The following is a 20,385-nucleotide window of genomic DNA, read 5'->3' as shown; positions in this document are numbered from 1 at the left end:
GCTGACCCACTGTCTGGTATGTGGCAGTGTTACCAGTAGCAAGTACCTGCCTGGGCTCTGGAGGGGGCCTGCCTCCCTGTTCCTACTCATCTTAAGCCCAGGTGTGGGAAAAGGGACTGCTGGGTGGAGATGGATGCTAGGGGAAAGCTTTCATAAAATAACCACTAGCTCCAGAAAGGCAGGATGGAATGGGACTTTCCAACTACTGTGACTCTGAAATTTCCCCTGACCTCCATGTCTCTTAGTTTCTCATCTCTCAGTCTCTGACCCTCTGTCTTTGCCACTGCTCCTCCTCTGACTCCAGTATTTTCTAGCTTCTTTCCAGGGGGCAGCAGCTGCCATTACCATTCTAAGACTCTAGGGGGTGCAATTTGCCTGAAAGTTCCCAGTGGTGATTTTCCTTGGTGCAACTGGGACAAGGTTCTGAGTTTTCATGAGGAGCTTTGGTGGTAATATAACGAGGAGGAAAAAAGCGTTATTTCAAAAGCATGTTGGAATTGTTTGAAATAGTGAAAAAAAAATGCAAACAATAAACTGGCAAAATCAAACTATGGACTACTATGCAACCATTTAAAAGTGTGAAGTCATTCTTTATAAACTGACATTGCCAGGGGCTCCAAGGCATTAAATGGAAAACAAAAACAAAAACAACATTTCAGAAAATGTGTACAGTATGATACTCCTTATGCTAAAATATAAAATAAAACAAGAAAAACCAAGAAAAGCTTAAAATGGTTATCCCTGGGGAGGAGAATATGGTAGAGGGAGGAATAGAAAGTTACACTTGTTAAAATACTTGTATTGTTAAACAATAACAAATAAAACTGGCTGTGGTTTGAGTCTGGTGTCTTGGGAAGATGAACAAATCCACTGAGAGAACTGCTCTCTTGTTTAGAAAAACAGCCTGAGGAGATCCCTGGATGTGGTCTGGAATGAGAGAAGCAAGATAAACACAAAACAAAACAAAACAAAAACACCCCCCCCATAAACCACAAGAAAAGAAAACAAACAAAACAGAAAAACAATAAAAGAATAGGATTCTGTGAAGAGGAGCTCTAGCAGCTACAGAAGGAAAAGGTTTTACAACAGATGGAAAAAGGATCCAAAGAGGAGGGGCCTAGTATTTAGTGGGCAGTCAGAGTCTGAGAAGAAAATGGCCAAGAGGGTCGCAGGGATGGCAGAGGAGTTTTGAAGGACAGTCATGAGTTATATTTAATTGTAACTGTTTCCTGGATGCACTGTGCTGTAATTCTTCATGAAACCAAAATTTAGTAAGTCTGGTATATGCGGCGGCCTTTGGTGAGTGAAATTTTGACCCCTGAAGGGAGAAGGGCAATGTCTGGCAGAGGGTGAAGTGAGAAGAGCAGCTGTGGGAGCTATGGGCAGCGGCTGGGAGCCAAGTGGCTTTAAAGAAGCACGCAGCTTCTGACTGACTTTGGAATGGGCATGAAAAACCCCCCAAAGGAAAGGTGTCCCTGGAAAGGGGGTGGGGAGATATTTGGGCTTACTAAAAAACCAAGGGAAAGCTCCTCAAAACAAAAGCCAACCAGGCCCTGAGATCTCTAGATGGGTGAGGAAGGAATTGGGAGAGGATCTCAGCTTCTAGGTTTGGGGATCCTTTCTGCCCCTCAAACAGAATAACTGACACCTACCTCTAAGGCAGTTTCCTCCAAGCCTGGCCCAGTGTTTGATGGGACTTCCAACCCTCTCTCTGGGGTTCCATGGTTTTATCCCTGAAGCTATCCCCTGGAACACCTGGACTCTTCTTGGCCTCAGAAAGGCTTCCTAGAGCTTTGGGTCCTGCAGAGAACTATAACTTCCCTCTTTGCCTTGCAGGAGATAAGTTGTCTGGCAGTGCCAATGACTTGGTGGCTTGCATCTTGCAATCATCTACTCTGGGTTGGTTTATTTGTGCCACCTCACTGCAGACCCAGCCCAGAGCACCTTGTCCACTCCCCACATCTCCCTCACCCCCCAGACACACTCACCCAGCTTCACTTGGAGCGGGGATGGTTTGTAATTCATGGCTACTGACTCACCCTCCCGGGCGTCACAGTCCCCGTCTGAGATGGAGGCGGCGGCTGGGTCCTGTGAGGAGAAAGCAGAGACAGAACGTTATTAGGTAGTGAATATATGGGGGTGCTCTCAGTCCTGAAGCTGACCTTCCTACCAGTCATCTGGGAACACTCCCCGCCGGCAGTATACAGGCCACTCAAAGACGGAAGGGCAGACCCATACATGCTGGAAGAAGACCCTGAACTGGGTAAAAGAGCCGCAGATCTCAGCCCCACTTGCACCTACCTGGGTGTCTGTCTTCAAAGACCTGTGTGAGCCAGTCTCCCCCCAGAAAGCCTACTGTGTGATTCCTTGAATACATAGGATCTCCTTGTCCAACCTCCCAAGTTGCCCTGTTTCTCAGGGGCCTTCCTATATATACTTGTTTGGAAAGGCCATTCTAGTTTCCTGTGAGTTTAAGTCTGGATTAAGGTCAGAGTAGATGCTCCCTAAGACAGGGTTCTCCTTCTGCTTCCCCTAGCACTGGACAGGCCCTTTCACTGGATCCAGAGAACTAACTGGCCAAGCCAGACCAGACTTCAAGACTATAGCCAATGGACAAAAGAGTTCTCATGAGAACTTCTTCATTTCACAGATGAATCCTAAAGAGTGTCACCTGAAAGGTTGGCTGGGTATGGTAAGTGAGAACATGAATAATGGCAAATCACCTGGGGACCAGTTAGTCCTGTGCTACTCAGTAATCAGGCACCACTGTTTCCTCCAAAATACTCCAAGGCTCTGCTACAAGGCCTAGGGCACTGGTCCACCTTACTGTAGTCAGTTGGAAGGGGCTGCAGTCATGCACATTGTCCCTGAGAAACTGATGACCAAGCACTGACACGGGCATGGCCACTCTAGGCATCTGCCTAGGATTAAAGAATGGTAAATCCAAGCTCTGAGAACTGCAGAGTAGACTCAAGGCTGTGTCTGTTCTGCCTCTGGAGGTGCATACAGCAGACAGACTCATAGAATGCTTTAGAATTGGCCCCACAGTGTCAGGTCAGGGATCTAAGTGACCCAGCAAGGGAAGGGGATAAAACCATTATGGTGGCTTCTGTTTCCTTTAGAATGAGGCAGTGGGGATGAAAACATGCTTGCCATTAAGGAAAAAGTCTAGACTATTTGGAGGGAAATCCTGGCCTTGCCTGTGTTCCTTCAGGCCATCCAGAGTACAAGACCCTGGGTGGGCTCTGTTGCCACAGTGGTTTGTGGGTTCCTGAGGGCAAAACCTGGGCCCTTGTCCTCTGCTCTGAGCCACACCCCTTGGCTGGGACTGTAGGGGGCAGGTGTCGGAACAAGTGGGGTGCTGCAGTACCCCAGTGCATCTTGGGCAGCTTCCCATGCTGCAATCCTCTCCAATCCTTTATTCTCTGCCTCCTTGTCTCAGTTCCTCCCGAGAGACTCATAACGGATAGCATTTGTCCCATGCAGACCTGGGCCCTTACATGACTCTCTGTGGCCAAAACAGCCTTGAGGTGCTACCTGTGGGGCACATTAAGACCTGACAGCTGGGGTCTGGCTTTCCCCTTCGGCCACAGGTAGGACTCACTCCCAAAACAGCTTGAGGGATGACTTCTCAGAGGGTAAAGCCCATAAACATGCCTGTGGGATCCTACCAGGGAAGCACTGGCATCTTTCCAATTTCCTTAGTCACATTACTTTTTCTGTAGCATTTCTCAGATGTCACACATACCATATCCATTTGGATATGGTTTCCTCTTCTGGCTTTGAGGATGCGGTGATCCTTGGCTCATGTTACCTCTTTCACCATCATTTTTTACTCCTCCCACAGCCCTTTGTGTCTTCAGCAGGTTCTGGCCCTCAGCCCATCTCTCCCTTTGGGGAGCCCTGATGTCTCCTACAGTTTAGAGTAACATTTTTTACCGTGATGACTTCTAAATCTATGGCCTTCCCAATCATGCATCTTCTCTAGAACCCTCCACCCCATCCATCCATGTAAGCCTCACTGTCCTTTCCCCGGGGGCAATTGTAAACACACAAGCTCCTCAGGCATTTGGGGCTAACCCTTCCCTCCTTAGCACAGATGAGTTCATCAGAGTTGCTTCTCAGTCTGGAGGTACTGGGTGGAAATGGTAACATGAGCCGGAAACTATGCAGGAAGAATACGCTCTGAGTGGGGGCTGGGAAGCTGTTGAGCAATTCTGGTCACAAGGACCCACATTTGGTCCTCAATGCCACTGGGAAGGTCTTGGTGGCTTTTGGTCCCTGAGAGAAACTGCCAGTTCCTGTGGGTCATAAGCCAATGTGCAGAGCCCCAGGTTTGAGAAGTCCCATGCAAAGCCCACAATTCAGCATCTCCCCTGTCACTGTCCATGATAGAAGACCATCTTAATGGCAACAACAAAGATCTCTGGCACTGTGCCTAAAAATTCAAGTCTTTACTGTGGGCTTCCTGTATGTCTTCCCTGAGAGACACAGCCAATGCACCATGACCATCGCATGGAAATGTAATCAGGTTAAATGTGAAATATTCATGAATGTTAAGTATCAGAGAGAATCCAAGCAGAGGGAAACGTCTGGCTCCAAGAAATCAGGGAGAATTTAAAATGTCCCCAAAGGACATCTGACAGGAGTTAGCTAGATCCGGGAACTAGAGTGGGGATTAGCAAGATTATTAAACACTCAGTAGAGACAGACATTGAAATGCATCTCTAACAGCAACCCATGTTTCTGCAACCCTTCAAACAAATTCTCCACAGACTGCAGAAATGATTAATAACCCAGTCGCAGTGTTTCTGGGACAGGATATATAGGCTAATGGCCAGTCAAAGCCAATATAATTAGACGAAGGCAAAAGTGCCAGAAGAATCCTTGGAGTTGGTCTGGTCCAGTGATTTTCATTAAACTGTGTTCCCTGAACCCTGTGCCTTGGAAGGGGCTGAGTGCAAGAGGGAAGCAATAGTAGTGAGACTGGATATCCTCTTTTATTTCACTTATACACCAACCTTTCTACAAAATTTTGGTTGGAGAAAGGATTTTGTTGCAACTACGACAATAACAACAAAACAAAAATCCATTGATTTGAGGTGCCTGGCTGGGTTAGTCGGTAGAGTGAGTGATTCTTGATCTTGGGGTTAGGAGTTTGAGCCCCACACTGGGTGTAAACATTACTTAAAAATAAAATCTTTTATTTTTTTAAAGATTTTATTTATTTATTTGTCAGAGAGAGCCAGCACAGGCAGACAGAGAGGCAGGCAAAGGCAGAGGGAGAAGCAGGCTCCCTGCTGAGCAAGGAACCCGATGCGGGACTCAATCCCAGGACGCCGGGATCATGACCTGAGCCAAAGGCAGCTGCTTAACCAACTGAGCTACCCAGATGTCCCAAAAATAAAATCTTAAAAAAAAAATCCATTGATTTAATCCAATCTGATCCTTTAAAAATGTTTTATTATGAAATTATTAAACTTACACAAAAGCAAGAGAAAATAATGTAGTGAGATCCTGGGTACTTATCATCAGCTTCAACAAATTCAATTCATTAACCCATTTTTTTAAATTTATTTTTTTAATTTTTTAAAAAGATTTTATTTATTTATTTGATAGAGATCACAAGTAGGCAGAGAGGCAGGCAGAGACAGAGGAGGAAGCAGGCTCCCCGCTGAGCAGAGAGCCCGATGCGGGGCTCGATCCCAGGATCCTAAGATCATAACCTGGGATCATGATCAGGACCCTGAGCTGAAGGCAGAGGCTTTAATCCACTGAGCCACCCAGGCACCCCAACCCATTTTTTAAAAAGTAAATCTTGTCCCCTCCATTTACTAGCTGTGTAATCTGAGTTTCTGTTTCCTTATCTGTAAAATGGGATGCATTTTAATACCTACGTGAAAGGTTCTTGTGAGGCTAATATAAGTCAATAGCTATGAGTACTTTATAGTACATATTAAGCAATATATCTGTGCTAGTTATAAAGGTATTAATAGAGGTTCCTTAAGGCCCACACAATCTTGGACATTATGTCCTGGGAGTGACTTGCCCACAGCTGCAGCCCTGGCATCACACAGGTTGGGGCCTGTATCATGTAGGGATGTATCTGTGGAAAAGGTACTCCCTCCACAGGGTGAGGAGGAGCCTGACCAAGGGGCATTCTGCCTCCCTTCTCTCCTTACTCCTATACACAGTATTTCCTTCATTTATTTATCAGTGACAAGCCTGGGGGTCATAAAGATAAACAGAAAAAAAGTCCCGTCCTTAAGGAGTTCCCAGTAATTAACAACAGTGTCAAAAAACCAGATGAGTCCCAGAAGATAAATACAGTACTTAGAAATAAGGAAGTCATAAGTGGCCTCAGAAAATACAGTATTAGTTGAAGAGTAGGAACAGAATACAGATTACAGAAGATTTAGGAGGGAAGACGAAAACAGAAAGTAGAAACAGTTAACGTAGATATTCTTTCAAGGAGCCAGACTGAGAAGAGAAGGAATGAGAAGAAATTCTAACTGTAAGGAACTTTGGAGTCGAAAAATTTCTTTGGTCCTATAGAACGCTTGGACAATGTCCTAGACTGAGGCAAAAGAAGCCAGGTAGAAAAAGGAGATGTTTGATAGGGCATGGTCCTGGAGGATTCAAGAGGAGATGGAAACAGAGCCTTGGGCCAGAGAAGTAAGGTTCCCTACTGAAATGGAAGGGGGGTAAAGATGAGTGGGGGATGCAGAGAACATGGAAGCAGAAAGATAGGTGGAAAGTTAAAGGAGTTTATTCCTAAACGCCTTGTAAGGCAAAGGAAGAAGTTGAGTACTAAGAGTGTGTTGGGGGGAAGGGGTACTTGATGACTGGCCAGAAGAGTAAGGAGATTAGACTGGATGGGCTTCTAAACTACAAATCCTTATCTTTTACCTAGGTGCCCCTGATGTTGTGACCAGGGTGGAAAAAAAACCCACACACACAAAAAAACCAAACCAAAAAAACCCAAACGCTCTCCGTGGTGCTGAACAATTTTGCCTTGCCTTGTGGACTGAACATGAATGATCCGGAGACATGATTCAGTTTTAGCTTTCCCACAAGAAAGGTAACCTCTGTCCTTACCTCCAAGCACTAATTCTCAGAAAAACAGAAATTTAAATGGATTCAGAATGAAGTATGAAGAGGCAAAGTGTTTGTACCAACATTATCTAAGCTTTCTTTGCCAAACACCGAATTTTCCTCTAGGTTTATGAGGGAGTTGGCAGAGGCAGTTCTGAATTGCGAAAGGCTTCCTCTGGAACAGTCCTGTCTGTACCCTATTCAGTTCCCTTGGGTGGAAGCAAGAAGCAGGGCAAACTTAGAGCAGGAATAGAGCCAGGAATAAAGATAACAGTGATACAGAAACAGGAGAGCAGGGAAGACCTGGAGCTCAGGCCACTCTCTGACACGTGGGTACAGCAAGATAAGGCATCTAAGACCAACTCTTGTTTCTGTCACAATTTGTCCAGAGGTCAGCTCAGAAACTACCTGGGGTCTCCTATTTTCAAGGTTATGCCACTACCCAAAATGTCTCTTGCCAGTGGGTAGAAATAAAGAGGTTTAGATACCATATTTTAGAGAGAGATACAGAAAAGATAACTCAATGTCTTTATTTCCAATGTCCATGGCTGGGCAGAAACCTAATCTCCCATCTAAGAATATTCAGTAGCAATGTAGGCATTGGCTAGACATCTCTATTTCCCTGCCGATGGCCGTTTATTCAGCCTAAAAGGCATTCCCATCTGTTTCTGACTCCACACCTCAACATGAGAATCATGTAACCAATAAAAGCTCTTTTGGTATGACCTGAAGTCCTGAGTCCTATTTCCTAAGTATGAGTTTTGGGCAGCTCCCACCTTAACTCCCCATCTACCTTTCTCCAGGAGCTATCTACAGTACCAGGCAATTGCCTAGGACTTCTATCTTTGGGGGACATAAAAAGACCTTTATGGGGCCCACTTATGAAAAAGGACAAATACCTTTCACAAGTGTAAGGTCTTTGGGGGAAGGTCAAGGAAACACAAGAGAGACCATCTTTCCAAATGCTGCTGGTGGCTTTTACAAAGAGGGGAAGAGGACTGAAAAAAAAATCTATGAAGCCTAAATTTTCCAAGAGGGGCAGAAGATCCTGCCTAGTTCAGAGAGGCCTATCTTATTAGTCTAAATCTCCTTAATCTCCTAGGTTTTTCACCAAAGAAGACTCAATTCAAATAAAGCCAATACAATGAGTGTCCACTCTCTTTCCATCTCTGGAGTAGCTACTGTTGGTTGCATGCAAAGCAAGAAAGTATTCTTTCTTTATACACACCACAATTCTGCAGAGGCATTTGGGGGCAAAGTAAATTAACCACAAAGAAGGAGAAAAGATTTTTATGCTATAGCTAGAGAGTGAGAACTCAAATTGGCCCTGTGATTAACTGAAAATTTTCTGTCTCTTAAACAGCTTGATGAAATTCATTCCCAAAACAAGCACCACCAGGCTTTAGTATCTTTGTAGTGGCTGTTGTTGGGAGAACAAAAATGCAGAAGTGTTCTGCTGACCTCAGGCCTAATAACAACCATAGCCATGACAAGTTTAATAGATTTTTCTTAAAAAGGAAACTAGCTATAAGGACACTAGGATTTCTCATGGTATTCAAGGACAGGTGTTCCCTTCAAGCCTTAGAAGGGTAGAGCAAGTTCTGGAACCAGAGTCTAGGAAGGACTTTCTGTTATCTCTTGTGTCTGCTTCTTTCTGAACATCAGCTTTATTCTTGTCTCCCTGCCCAGTGGCTTTCTCTGGTACCTAACCTACAGTCTTGAGCTTTACATCTCCTCTTAGTCCTCCTTCATATTCTGGGGGAAACTCTGATTGGCTCCATCTGATCCAAGCAAAATGGGACCACACTGAACCAACATGGTACATGGAGCCCACCCTGTAATCATGAAGAGAGACACCAGCTCCTAAAGAGGGAAATCCAAGTGCTACTACTATGCTATACACACAAGACTTAAATACACTAGAACATTAACAGAGCTTGTCCCGAGGTAGTGAAACTAAAGATAAATTTTTAAAAATTTTAGCATGTATTACTTTATAATAGAAAAATCCAAGGGCACCTGGGTGGCTCAGTCTGTTAGGCACCTGCCTTCAGCTCAGGTCATGATCTCAGGGTCCTGGGGTCGAGACCTATATTGGGCTCCCTGTTGGGAGCCTGCTTCTCCCTCTCCCTGACCCCTTCCCCCAGCTCGTGCTTTCTTGCATGTGCTCTCCCTCTCTTCTTGCTCAAATAAATAAATAAATTCTTTTTTTTTTTTAACTTACAATAGCTTGAGTTGAAATTTGTTACTATAACCAGAGTGCCAACTAATATACATACCAGAACAACATTAAAAGAAAAACAAACTGGGGTGCCTGGATGGCTCAGTTGGCCAGGCATCTGCCTTCAACTCGGGTCATGATCTCAGGGTCCTGAGACTGAGCTCTGTGTGTGGCTCCCTGCTGAGCAGGGAGTCTGCTTCTCCCTCTCCCTCTGCTCCTCCCCCCACTCCTCCTCTCTCACTTACTCTCTCAAATAAATAAATAAAAATAAACAAAAACAAACTGTATCTTATATTCTTAATTTTTATTTTTTGAGAGAGACAGAGAGATAATATAAGTGGAGGGGCAGAGGGATAGGAAGAGAGAGAATCTTAAGCAGGCTCATGACCCTGAGATCAAAACTTGATCCAAAATCAAGAGTTGGATGCTTAACTGACTGAGCCACCCAGGCACCCCTTATATTCTGGATTTTTAAAAATCAGTAATAGAATATAATCAACTCTCCATATTTTTATATGGTTTTGAAATCATTAGTTTAATGGCTGCATAATATCCATAGAGGGGATGTACAATAACTTTTTTTTGGTACAATAACTTTTTAACCATTCACTTATTTTGGACATTCAGGTTGCTTATAATTTTTCACTATTATAAATAGCGCTATTGGGGCACCTGGGTGGCTCAGTGGGTTAAGCCGCTGCCTTTGGCTCGGGTCATGATCCCAGGGTCCTGGGATCGAGCCCCGCATCGGGCTCTCTGCTCAGCCGGGAGCCTGCTTCCTTCTCTCTCTCTCTGCCTGCTTGTGATCTCTCTCTGCCAAATAAATAAATAAAATCTTTTTTTAAATAAATAAATAAATAGCGCTATGATGAAATCCATATATATTTGCATTTAAAATAAAAGATTTTATCCTATCCACTTTAGAGAGAGAGAGAGCGTGTAGAGGGAGGGGCAAAGGGAGAGGAAGAGAGAGAATCTCAAACAGACTCTGTACTGAGTGTGGAGCCTGATGTGGCGTTCAATCCCATGACCCCAGGATCATGATCTGAGCCAAAACCAAGTCAGCCGCAAAACAGACTGAGCCACCCAGGTGCCCCTAGGATAATTTCTTAAAGTAGAAGTATAAGTTCAAAAAGCAGGAGTGCTATTAAGATTCTTTTTTTTTTTTAATTTATTTATTTGTCAGAGAGAGAGAGCGAGCACAGGCAGAGAGGCAGACAGAGTCAGAGGGAGAAGCAGGCTCCCTGCGGAGCAAGGAGCCCGATGTGGGACTCGATCCCAGGACGCTGGGATCATGACCTGAGCCGAAGGCAGCTGCTTAACCAACTGAGCCACCCAGGCGTCCCGCTTTTAAGATTCTTGATACATATTCCCAAACTGCTTTCCCAAAGGATTGTTCCAATTTACAATGCCTCCAGTCATGACTGAGGGTTATAGCTGGTTTTTAATATTTTATTTCTCACTGTGTGCCAGGGGATTTCAGGTCATCACATCTATCCATCATCTTGCAAGAGAACTGTGCCTCCTTACTTATCTGATGGCCTCTGGGAAATCCTCTTTCAAAGAAAAGATTTCCCTCTGGGCATCACCTGCTAGACAAAATATGCCTGACTTGAGGCCACCAATTAAGAACAAAAGAAGAGAAGACTTTGTTACACTGAAGTTTGGGAAAATTTCTAAATGGGGACAGTACTGCCTGGTGTCTGGCCACCATGCTTCAGCTGGTCCTTGACCCGTGCTAGCACATCAGCTGTAGGATCCGTGACTAATTGCAGAGCCAGGACGCAAACTTCACAGAATGAGTATCCCTTGCTTTCAGACCTGGGATGGGAGAAGTCCAGAACCAAAATGGTTCTGGAGTTATCCCAGCGAGAGTGGAAGCTACTACTCCCTTGTCCATTACTTAGTTTTCAAAAATAGCTACTCAGGCTCCCTGCTTGGTGGGAAGTCTGCTTCTCCCTCTCCACTCCCCCTGTTTGTGTTCCCTCTCTCACTGTGTCTCTCTCTGTCAAATAAATAAATAAAATCTTTTAAAATATAGCTACTCAGAAACTACTCAGGGGAAAAAAAAGAATGGTGAGAGATATGAAGCTCATACTGGGATGGTAAAGGACTAAATTCATTTTTTTTAAATGGGGAGACAAAGGGTCAGTGAGTTTTAAAAAAGATTTAGAATTAGAAATAGAACTTCCCTACGACCCTGTCATTGCACTCCTGGGTATTTACCCCAAAGATACAGATGTAGTGAAAAGAAGGGCCATCTGTACCCCAATGTTTATAGCAGCTATGGCCACGGTCGCCAAACTGTGGAAAGAACCAAGATGCCCTTCAATGGATGAATGGATAAGGAAGATGTGGTCCAGATACACTATGGAGTATTATGCCTCCATCAGAAAGGATGAATACCCAACTTCTGTAGCAACATGGACGGGACTGGAAGAGATTATGCTGAGTGAAATAAGTCAAGCAGAGAGAGTCAATTATCATATGGTTTCACTTATTTGTGGAGCATAACAAATATCATAGAGGACAAGGGGTGTTAGAGAGGAGAAGGGAGTTGGGGTAAATTGGAAGGGGAGGTGAATCATGAGAGACTATGGACTCTAAAAAACAATCTGAGGGGTTTGAGGGGGGGGGGGGGTGGGAGGTTGGGGTACCAGGTGGTGGGTATTATAGAGGGCACGGATTGCATGGAGCACTGGGTGTGGTGAAAAAATAATGAATACTGTTTTTCTGAAAATAAATAAATTGAAAAAAAAAAGATTTAGAATCCTGCTCTGCTTCCTTTATGGTAAGGATTGCCTGTCCCAGATTGATGTTCTGCTATTCATTCCCATTCCTACTCACCTGGAACCCTATGACTAAAAAGCCTTTCTTTGGGAGATAGGACAAATACCTCAACTTAGGGACACCCACTGTAGCAGCTGTGTCTTGAGGGAAGCCTAGGGGACATAAAGGCCTAGGGGACAAGCCTCATAACCCAAGAGGCAGAAGCCAGAGCCAGGAATTAAGAAACCTTAGTTCTTCTGGGAGACCTGGCCTGGCCCAGCCCCTGTGACTTTCATCCCTATCCTTAAGTTTGTACCCTGAACCAGATGTTCAAGAGTCTTCTGCCTTATTTTGGACTAGCTAGAGACACAGGTCTTGGCCGATACAGTCTTGTGACCTAGAGGGTTTCCGAGCTCCCTATCCTGCCTACCTCCCTTGGCCCCCATTTCCACCTCTATAGAGAAGACTATCTCACTTAATGGCAAAAGGGGTGAAGGCGTAAAGTTCTTTAAAAATAGATCAACAATGGTTAAAATGGCAAATTTTACATTATGAAAAAAAGGTAAGAAAATGGACTGGTAGGGCCTGAGGCAGAAGGAGAAAACGTGTGAGGGTGGGCAGTGGATAGAAGGCAGTCCCTTCTCTCTATTTTCTTTATTATCTCTCTTTCTTTTTTGTTTCAGTTTCAGCTAACACAGACTTTGGAGATGAAGCTTATGAGAGGAGGGAGAAATTATTCTAAAATCAAGGGAGCTGGAGGGGTCAAGGGATTCTGGGTTGAGTTTCTGGGGTCCTTCTGCTTATGTAGGGCCCAGAGGAGGGAAAGAAGGGAACCAGATATTCAGGGCTAACAAAGCTTTAGGAATCATGTCCGAAGGATCTTTCAGTTTCCTTCCAGGATATGAATTCTAGTTCCCCAAGGTAAGGACGGAAGTACAGAACACTGAGGAAAGAGGCTGCCCAGGAATCAATGAGGGCATTTGGTTGGAGAGTCCTTGAGATGGTCCTTCAGCCCCACACATGGTAGGAAGTTGATGCAGGAAAAATGTCAACAAACATTAACATTTGGTCTAGGCCAGACTGACTTGTGGATCTTCACCTGGATCTTGGCCCCAAATCTCACTGGAGAGTTTTTGGTAAGTTTCAATCACTCAAGGGCCTGAGCCTGTCCTGCACTGGTTCATGAATCTTTTGGACTCCTTATTTTCCAAGAAAACAAAGTAATAATCTGGCAGTCTATGGGATGTCTTCACACAATTGCCATTTCTGATTCTTTTCCTCTGGACATGGAAGAGTAAAAGCTACCTGTTTGCAATGAACAATGGACTCAGAGGGCTGGTATCAAACAGCTTCTCCCTTCTGTGTAATTTCCTACCTCTTCCTCACCTTTCAGCCTCTTCTAACTCTTCAACCTTCATTATGCCTGGCAAGCACTTTTGCTCACAAAGACAGCTTGCAGCTCTAAAGCTTAGCTCCTTGGACAGAGCTGTCTCATCTTCTTTCCTTTTTGTCATTCCAATAATTAAATATCAATGAGCTCACCACTTGTTAAAAAAACCTCAATAGTCATTGAATACCAACATCTGGCAGGCAGGGAACAATGTACTTTGGGGAGGAAAAAACACCAAGACCAGATTCTTGCCAAGAAGACTTAGTCTAATAGTAAAAAGGAGACAGGAACACAGAATGGCCCATTTAAGGCAGAAGAGGAGCATGAGAGTCAGGAATGCATGAAGGGTAGTAGAAGCACAGAGCAGAGAGTGATGGTGGTAATGGTTTGTTATGTTTGTTATCCTCCCTAACATAGAGGGTTGGGCCTGGACAGAAACCTGGTGAAACCAGAGGCTCACCTATTGGGTGGCTGGCAAAGAACAATGACAGTTGAGGCTTAGGGCTAGGACTCTATTCTAACGACTTTTAGTTATTGCTGATGCTACCAGGCATTTAGCCTACTCCGTTTCTGGGGGTGGAGGCAAGTATAACAGGTCCTTTCCTTTACTACTGAGATGGCTGGGAGGTGTTTCTATTGGGAAACCAAAAAGAGATTCAGAGTCATAAGGGTGCTTAAGAGGGAGATATGGTGGCTCTGGTAAAACAAATTCTTGCTGCTTCCAGCCAAGTCTAGGGCCTGCCATCACTCTTATGGGGCATGCTTTGTGCAGCAGAGATGTTCATGTTAAAGGCTCCTGGAGGCTCAGAGCCCAGCCCAGAGAAGGAGGTCAGAGAGGAGAAAGACAGGGTTAACTCTACAAAGGTTCCTAAAGCTCTGAGTTTCTGTTAAATCAGCTTTGCATGCGTGCGTGTGTGTGTGTGTGTGTGTGTGTGTGTGTGTTAGGGGAGGAGAGAGAGAAAGAAAGAGAGAGAGAGACTTGCCAGTTAGTGAACTGGGAAGTTAGAGGGAAGAATCTAGCCCAGCACAAACTCGAGGCAAGTTCTCAGCTGTGAAGCCAGCTGGTTACTGGTTATGCATCTCTTTAGGGAAATAGTACTTATCTGCTGAACTAGATGGTCCTGGGGTCCCTGTTGGAAGGTCTCCCCAGGCTTACGGTGGTAGAGAGCCTTTCTCTACTCCTCTGTCACTCTGGCTCGTGCAGTGGCAATACCCAGCTAACTCAAAGGTATAATCTCACTCCTGGGGCATCTACAGAAGAGGCCCTAAACAATACATAACCAATACTTACCCAAAGAGCCCCCTACAGTTCCATAGCCCATACATCTGAGGAACACCTCCTTTGCTCTGACTATACTCCCTCACAGCTCCTCCCCACCTGTGTAGCCTTCACCTCGTCTACAGAGCTCTGACATAGTCTACGTCCCTCCACACCTGCTGAACTTTTCTGTGTGCCTGTAGGATACTGCTTCTTAATCACCTGGGGATACTGTTTAAATGCAGATTCCAGTTTAGTAGATCTGAATGGTGCTTAAGTGGCTACATTTCATACCAGCTCCCAAGTGATACCAATGCTCTGAATAGGGTCCACACTTCGAATAGGCTCTAGACCTCAAGGCTCTAGGCCACCCCCTGTGCACCCACACCAGCCCCAGACAACATTTCAAACAGCCCTCTGCCTCCACCTTAACCTGGTTTTATACTCTTAGTGCCAAGAGAGGACAATGATTTGGTGGGGGAGGAAAGAGGGGAGAGGACCCAAAGCTTATGTCGGGGAGGCAGGTCTGCTAAGAGCTCTGGCTAGGCCAAGGCAGGGAGTTGTTCATAACAATGCAGACCAGGTGTGGTTCTTTTGGAATTCAGCAGATCATTTAGTTAATATTGCTCCAATACCGGTTACTAACAATATGTACAGCTATGGTGCTTGGTGGTTTGTATATATTACCTCATTTAATCCTCCTAAAAATAAGGTAAATATCATTCCCATTTTAAAATTGAAGAACCAGGTTATCTAAAGTAATATATTCAAAATCATGCCTTGAAGGTGGTTGGCACTAAAATGTACTTGTCATTTCTTATACCCAAACCCTTCTTAGAGACATCAGATAAAGTCAAGAGATTAACAACACATCAGAACTTAGGCAGCTGTGGGACTGCTGTCTTGTAAAGCAGGTACTTGGAAGGCTAGTTTCATCCTGTCTCCAGGGCTCTACACACATTTGAAGCCCTTCTTCAGAAAATGGCATGGATACTTTCTGATTACCAACCTTCTGCTCAACAAGTTCTCTGCAGGAAGAAAATACTGGAGTCACTGAAGCAGTCATTGCCTCTGGATAGAGAGAGAGACACACTAGCAGGAAGCAGCAAGCAAGAAAAAGCACTGGGGACTGAGAATGCTGAGCCCAGGAAGAGAAAAGAAGATGACAGTATTTTAAAAAGGAGATGAAAGAATCTCAGTCATGGGACATCTGGGTGGCTCAGTTAGTTAAGCATCTGTCTTCGGCTCCGGTCATTATCCCTGGGACCAGGATCGACTCCCACATCAGGCTCCTTGCTCAGTGGGGAGCACTCTGCCTCTACCTGCTGCTCCCTGCAGCTCTCTGCTCTCTCTCTCTTGTGCTAATAAATAAATAAATAAAATTTTAATTAAAAAAAAAAGAGTCTCAGTCACCAATTCAGTTCTGGTACTAAATTTTAGGGCCATTTATATTCTATGTACTTGCAGATACAAAGATACTATGATCTCTACTGGTGAAGAGCCAGCATATAAGGCAAATGAATAAACAGATAATGTTTAATAATATGCCAAGTGCTACAACAGAGGTTTGTACATAGTGTTATCTGTACACAGAACAGAAGTACCTATTCCACCCTGGGGAATCAGGGACAACTTCTCCAAAGAAAGCTGAGGCATGAAGAATGAGTAGGAGATAGAAATGAACCAGATGAAGAAAGGAGTAGGGAAAGAAAAGCAAAGGCAAGAAAACAGCCATCTCAGATGAAAGGAATAGCACAGTTTTGCTGTAATGTTTAGTGGTGGGGTGAAGTGCGAGTGACAAGACCAGAGGGAGACTTCAAATCATAAAGGGCTTTGGAAATCACAATCAGGACTTTGGACTTTAATGGAAAATAATGGGATTGGAGAAAAAAAAGCGTATTAAGGTCATACTGCTAGGGCTTAGTTGGCTGACTGGATCTGGGTTTGAGGAGAAGGACCTAGGCACAGATGACTCCTAGGTTTCAGGGTATGTGCGTGTGTGTGTGTGTGTGTGTGTGTGTACCTATAAATATGAGGGATCAGAGGGAAGAACTTGGGGAACACTAATACTGAAGGGGTAGACAGAAGAGGACTGACAGCAAAGGGCCAGGGAGAACCTGGTGTCATGGATGTCTGGGAAGGATAGGGCTATGAGAATGTAAAACAGAGAGAAACAGAACCAGAGTTCTCAAGGGGCTCTTATATGACAAGAGAGACAGGAGTGGAGGATGTGGCTGAGGCTACAAGGTAGAAGCCAGTGGAGAAGGGCCAGATACTTGAAGAGGTCAGAAAAGAGAATTTAAGACTCACTGTTTACTCTGTGGTTTGCTAACATTTCAGCAGAAACTCTATTTTTCTCTCAGTGTTATGTGTCTGATACTTGGGAAGCTTGAGACTCCCCAGAAATAAGCCCCATTAGAGAAGTCTAGCCATGGTCTAGAGAGCATGGCAAGTCTGCTGTTTCTTTTTATTTTTTTTTTTCTTTTTTAAAAATTTTTTTTTTTAAGATTTTATTTTATTTATTTGAGAGAGAGAGACAGTGAGAGAGAGCATGAGCGAGGAGAAGGTCAGAGGGAGAAGCAGACTCCCCATGGAGCTGGGAGCCTGATGTGGGACTCGATCCCGGGACTCCAGGATCACGCCCTGAGCCGGAGGCAGTCGTTTAACCAACTGCGCCACCCAGGCGTCCCCTTTTTTAAAAATTTTATTTATTTATTTATTTGACAGAAAGAGGGAGAGAAATCACAAGTAGGCAGAGAGGCAGGCAGAGAGGAGGAGGGGGGAAGCAGGCTTCCTGTTGAGCAGAGAACCTGATGGGGGGCTCGATCCCAGGACCCTCAGATCATGACCTGAGCCAAAGGCAGAGGCTTAACCCACTGAGCAACCCAGGCACCCCAAATCTGCTACTTCTTAGGAAGTGTGCATAAGAGTGGTTTGAAGACAAAGGAGGCTGACCAGGGCCTGGACAATCTCAAAGCAGAAGCAAGCTGGTTGGGGTAAGGGGTTGCAGTTGCCCCAAGTTCTGGCTGTACCACAGTCCCATGACTTAGCCTTGGGCCATTCTCCCCAGGCCAGGGCAAAAAGTATAAAAGCCCTGGGCTTCTAGTACTTTAGGCAGGAGGCCTGCACAGACCAAATAGGTTTCCTGAACTTTTTCTTTCTTCCTTTTTTTTTTTTAAAAGATTTTATTTATTTATTTATTTATTTGAGAGACCAAGAGAGAGAGCATGAGCAGGGCAGAGGGAGACAAACAGACTCCCTGCTAAGCAGGGAGCCCAATGCAGAGCTTGATCCCCAGGACCCCAGGACCCCAGGTCCCTGGGACTATGACTTGAATTGAAGGCAGATGCTTAACTGACTGAGTCACCCAGGCACCACTGCTTTGAGTTTTTTCAAGAATCTGAAACACCTGCTCTACCAACCATGGACATCCAGGAGAGGCTCAGTGTTGGAAACTATACTCCAAGTAAGTCTGGTTATGTAGTGATCATGATTTCTCACTTTTAAAGCTTTCAATAATACTTTTCTATAAAAATACACAAATAAACCTAAAGAATCATTTGACTTAGGTATGCCTGGCTGGCTCCAATCAGTAGAGAATGTGACTCTTAATCTTGGGGTCATGAGTTCAAACCCCACATTGGGCATAGAGTTTACTTTTTTTTTTTTTAAAGATTTATCCATTTATTTGAGGGGGGAGGCAAGAGAGCACAAGCAGGGGGAGCGGCAGAGGGAGAAGGAGAAACAGGTTCCCCACTGAGCAGGGAGCCCCACGTGGGGCCCTGACCCAGAACTCTAGGATCATGACCTGAACCGAAGGCAGATACTGAACCAACTCAGCCACCCAGACACTCTGGGCAAAAAGTTTACTTTCAAAAAAAAAAAAAAAAAAAGAATTTGGGGTGCCAGGCTGGCTCAGTCAGTAGAGCATACAATTCTTTTTTTTTTTTTAAGATTTTATTTATTTATTTGACAGACAGAGATCACAAGTAGACAGAGAGGCAGGCAGAGAGAGGAGGAAGCAGGCTCTCTGCTGAGCAGAGAGCACGATGCGGGGCTCAATCCCAAGACCTTGAGATCATGACCTGAATAGAAGGCAGAGGCTTTAACCCTCTGAGCCACCCAGACACCCCCAAGCATACAATTCTTGATCCCAGGTTATTAAGTTCGAGCCCCACACTGGGTGTACAGGTTATTTAAAAATATAATCTTAAAAAAAGAATAATTTGACTTAATTATTAATTCATCCCTTAGATATAGTGAAGGAGTCAGTAAACTGCATGCCTCCACTGTAAGAGAAGATAAGATATGTGCAATTAGAGTTAAGGGTTGATACTAGGTCTGTCTCCTGCACCCAAACATTAGAACCTATAGGTGAGGGGGCAGCGGGCAGGAAAACTGGGCTTGCACTGGCCCTGGCAATCTCAATGAGGTTAGACTGACTCCTCCCAAAACCTTGACCTTGGGAGCTACTACATTTTGAAAACATCATGTTTTGGGAATGAAGAGCCTGTTTCCTTATATACAAAAATGGGTCTGTGAATGTTGCCAGAGTTGAATGAATGTTTTATGCTATTTGATGTGTTTGAAATAAACCCCGTAAGTTGAAAATTTTTGCTGTGAAAGGAATGTTTGTTCCATAGAGTGAAATGGTGGTTACAACTAGAAAAGAAACCCCAAAAGTTCCTGTGTTTCCTGGCAGGGGAACAATGCTTTCTCTTCATTTGCTTCACAACATCACGGCAATCAAAAGGTTAGTTACAAGGCCTCACATCTGGGCTTCATGGAAGCAGAGAATAACCATTTCCAGGAGTGTTTTGGATTCTACATGGACACCTAATTTAACAGGCAGTAGGGACCTGTATTGTTCCTATTATGACTTCCACTCTTCTCCCAATTCTCTTCTATCTTTCACTACTACAAGGAAAACTACAAGGAAAACCATTGGCTCTTCAGTGATTTTATCCTATCAGTGTTGAGGAGAGTACTTTTCAATTCCTTGTGACATCTAGGTGGGACCAGGACAAGTTCTCTCTCTACTGATAGGAGAACTAATGGTGTACTGAAAGAACCCCAAAATCCAGTCAACCCTGGGCTGCTATGGATTCTAAGAGAATTTTGCCACCCACCCCCTCTGCCCCAGCCCCAGCCAGTTACAAATTGTCGGGGATCGAGCTGTTTGACACGCTGATGTTATCAGCCTCATGGTGCCTGGAGCATGCAGATAGGAACAGGGAATGGCGCCGTCTCACCGGACATAGTAATGCAATTTAGTTTCTGAAATCCAAGTAGGAAATCTTGAAAGCTGACATTTTTTTTATCTAACACAGGAGGGGGATGATAGTGTGGAATTCCCAGCAGAACCATCAAAATGCGGAGATGGCTTCTGTCGTATATTAATAAACAGCTCAAAGCAATGGAAAAATGTACAGAGAGCATTTGTAGGGGAAGTTAAGTGTCTGGTCCTTCTTGGCCCCTCCTTCTCCCTCCTCTGAGCTCTGCTGCCAGGTGACCACTCCACTTGTGTGAACCCCAAGCTGAGGCTAGAAGCTCCTCTCCTGGGCATCCCTGTGAGAGTCCCCCGTGCTGGGGATATGGAGGAGGCACCAGCCTCCCCAGGGGGTGTGCCACAGCAGTTTGGGTGGGTCTCAA

The 20,385-nt window shown here is 44.7% G+C and overlaps 1 protein-coding gene across 4 annotated transcripts in view; it reads right to left on the bottom strand.

Moving 5' to 3' along the window:
• Positions 1-20,385, bottom strand: part of FAM219A (family with sequence similarity 219 member A) — a 55,596-nt gene that overhangs the window by 5,307 nt on the left and 29,904 nt on the right. For 2 of the 4 annotated variants that reach the window (XM_044265485.1, XM_044265484.1), the window contains exon 2: positions 1,989-2,088. In XM_044265485.1, the coding sequence (XP_044121420.1) occupies positions 1,989-2,088 (100 nt within the window). The remainder of the gene's footprint in view (positions 1-1,988; positions 2,089-20,385) is intronic. The other 2 variants (XM_044265487.1, XM_044265486.1) reach the window with 1 other exon arrangement.

This window comes from Neovison vison, chromosome 9 (genome assembly GCF_020171115.1).
Source record: "Neovison vison isolate M4711 chromosome 9, ASM_NN_V1, whole genome shotgun sequence".
Classification (NCBI taxonomy): domain Eukaryota; kingdom Metazoa; phylum Chordata; class Mammalia; order Carnivora; family Mustelidae; genus Neogale; species Neogale vison.
The sequence above is the reverse complement of the archived record's forward strand: the minus strand, read 5'-3'. Positions and strand labels throughout refer to the sequence as shown.